At 52.7% G+C, this 3,048-nt stretch overlaps 1 protein-coding gene across 1 annotated transcript in view; it reads left to right on the top strand.

Annotated features, from left to right (window-relative positions):
• Positions 1 to 1,166: 1,166 nt before the first annotated feature.
• The window catches only part of LOC103582357 (guanine nucleotide-binding protein subunit alpha-14-like), a 14,016-nt gene continuing 12,134 nt past the window's right edge, over positions 1,167 to 3,048 (top strand). Inside the window, exons 1-2 of the mRNA XM_008563976.1 lie at positions 1,167 to 1,193; positions 1,743 to 1,897. Coding sequence (XP_008562198.1) covers positions 1,167 to 1,193; positions 1,743 to 1,897 — 182 coding nt within the window. The remainder of the gene's footprint in view (positions 1,194 to 1,742; positions 1,898 to 3,048) is intronic.

The raw sequence follows: 3,048 nt of genomic DNA, 5'->3' as shown, positions 1-3,048 counted from the left end.
ATAAAAGGATGACTAAGACGTTGGCTCTTTCCTCGTGGCATGTCCTGTCTTGAGAACGGAGGCGAGAGGGTGGCGAGGGGAGGGGAGGCGGGGAGGGACGCCCTTCTGCTCCAGACAGACAGACACTGTCCAGGGTCTCCATTCACTCTCCTCTGTGGGCCAGTGGGCGGGATTAGGAGCTGTGGTTTAAGGACTACCCACGTGTCCTGTTTTTGCAAACAGGAAATATTTCTTAGGCATCTGCTACAATAATAAGGCTAATTCTACAAACATTTAAGTAATACTTGATAGCTTATAATTCAGGTTCCCCTGAAAATCACTGGCTCATTTTACAGATGAGGACACTGAGGCAGGTAAATTGTCCCTAAAAGTCCTAACTACGCTACTTAGACCTCGGGTCCTGATTCCCGGCCCAGGGTACTTCCCACTAATCCATCCTGCCTTTACTTTGTTTGAGACCCTCCCTGCCTGAGGACCCCACAGTCTCTGGGAAGAGTTTATATTCACTTTTGTGATGATTGTGGGGCAAAGTCATGCCGATTTAATCACGGCCCTTGGTTTCACCCTGAGCCAAGTGAATCTGTAATCCTGCTTTTCTCCGGCTTCCTGTTGGATGATTACGAGGATGAGCAATGCACAATCAAAGCAACTTTTCAGGGGGTACCATTTGCACTTGTGGAGCTCACAGCTACCAAGTGATGCTTTGCTGACTCACAGCTGCCAGTGAATAGTCAGCTGCGCACGAGGTAATCGCGGTGAGGTGCAGGAGGGCGGGAGAGGAGGCAGAGGCTCGGGATGCTGCGTCTCCCGGCAGGATTCGCTTGTCTGCTGCAACTCGCAGGCAAGGACGGGACGCTGAGTCGTTGGGGCCGACGCGTAGAAATGTAGTGGATGCGAGCCAAACTTACCATTTTCGTTTTCTAATATTTGCAAAGATTTCTGGCCTCGTGCTAACCTTCCATTGATTAAATAAGATAATGTGAACGTAATAAGTGGCCAAAAAATGGTAATAGAAATAATTATAGTAATGGTGACCTTGACAATTACTGCAATAATAGAGCAATAGTATTAGGTAATAATTATCTAATAATCATGGAAACAATACATATAATAATAATACAGCAACCAGTGGTGCGGGGAGGGGTGCAACCGGAAGAGTCTTAGCCATGACGCATGATAAGGAAAAGCAGACCGTGCGGGAGCTCTCCGCACTTCCCCGCAGTTTTGCTGTGAACCTAAAACTGCTCTAAAAGATAAAGTAAAGGAAAGAAAGAGAGAAAACAAGATTGACGATTAGTTGGTATGACTGACTTCCAGTTCTCCAAAGACAGTGCGCCCCTTATTGCCTGTACCCGTGAAGCTGCTTCCACCACCCCCCCTTGGGACGCCACCGATGGGAATAATGGTTGTTTTCCAGTTGCTCCCTTGGCTAAGCAGATATTCAGATGTGCAGCGTGCTCGTGAGGAGGTGAGCTTGCTGGCAGGGTGGCAGGTCGCCGTTGCTCTGTCCACCCCTGGGTGTGAACGCTGGTGAAGGTGGCCCAGGGCGCTGCGGGGACAAGCGCAGGCCTGGGCTCTCTGGCTGTCTCCACCTGCCCGGCTGCGCCGAGGGGCTCAGGGAGGCCCCCCCCCCAGCACCTGGTGAGAGCTCCCAACCCACGCACCGGGGCAGGGCGTGTCCCCAAATCACCTCGGGGCTGGCCTTCTTTCCTTCGCCTCACGGAGGGTTGTCTTCTGAGCAGGAGAACGCCCAGATCATCAGAGAAGTGGAGGTGGACAAGGTGTCGGCGCTGTCCAGGCACCAGGTGGAGGCCATCAAGCAGCTGTGGCAGGACCCGGGGATCCAGGCGTGCTACGACAGGAGGAGGGAGTACCAGCTGTCGGACTCCGCCAAGTAGTGAGTACAGGCCCGGGCTGCCCTTGCTTTCGGGCGAGCTCAGCTGCACGTCAAGGCAGCTTCTGGCTGGGCAGGGAGGTCGCTGCTACCTGCGGGAACTCGGCGGCTACCTCCCCCCGCCCCCCCGCTTTTCTGTACCCCCCTTGGTTCTTGCTGCCCTCTCCTACCACCTCCTAGAGCCCTCCAGTCACCCTGTGGACCCCACATCTCTCTCCTGCAGACACCCACCTTTTCTTACTGTGTTCTAAGTTGTTTTCAATGAGATCCTCAAATCTGGGGTCCCCTTAGTGAACTGATGTCATCTGGGGTGCTGAAATTATCTGGTTCGAGCAAGGACTACACCTGCTTCTGGTTTGCACTTTCCTCCTCCTCTTCTCCCTCTGCCTTTCTGGTTTCCGACCAAAAGACGAGCAGGTCCAGTTGCTCTGAAATCCGAGCAGTTTGGAGTTTTTTGCTGCAGAGTTTGGAGCGCGTGGCCCTGGTCCGCCCGCTGCTGGCCCGAGGCTGCCCCCTGGTGGGCGCAGTGGGTGTCTGCGGCCGGCGCGCACAGCAAGCTCAGCCCGTCTTGGCTGACCCCCTGCGAAGGCCTAGGTACCATCTTTTGGATCCATAAAGCTCTAGTTTTAAATCATTAATTCCTGAAGGTAAAAAGATTTCTATTTATATGGTTCTGCATTCAAACTATCCCACAGAGATCAAAGAATTTCATTTTCTTAAGCATTTCCTGAGCAATGCATCCGTCAGCCGGGTCACTGGGCGAGTAGTTTGATGTTGGTCCTTCCTGCTTCTGCAGCTCAGCTCTTTCTCGCTTGCCCCTCTTGTCCTGCGTCCTCTGAGGGCCTTGAAATCCTTCCCCATTCCCATCTCCTTCCTTCAGGCGCTGCCATCGAGCTCTGAGCTGGCCTGGGTGGGTGGTTCATCTGACCATCTGGACAGGGCAGTGGTCAAGAAACCTGAAATGTTACCTCCCGCGGTTTCCATGGCCTGCCTTGGGCATTTGTCCCGGGATGAACGTTTATGTCATTAATCCAGATTGGCACAATTAATCTAAGTACAGGAGCAAAAAAGCATCATGGCAGGAAAATATAGGGACCCCTGATAAGGTGTTAGATCAGCATAAAAAAGAGATGGAAGTGTCCCCAGGAAGAGGG

This window comes from Galeopterus variegatus, unplaced genomic scaffold (genome assembly GCF_000696425.1).
Source record: "Galeopterus variegatus unplaced genomic scaffold, G_variegatus-3.0.2 Scaffold15882, whole genome shotgun sequence".
NCBI lineage: Eukaryota > Metazoa > Chordata > Mammalia > Dermoptera > Cynocephalidae > Galeopterus > Galeopterus variegatus.
Note: the sequence above shows the minus strand (reverse complement) of the source record. Positions and strands in the feature narration are given on the sequence as shown.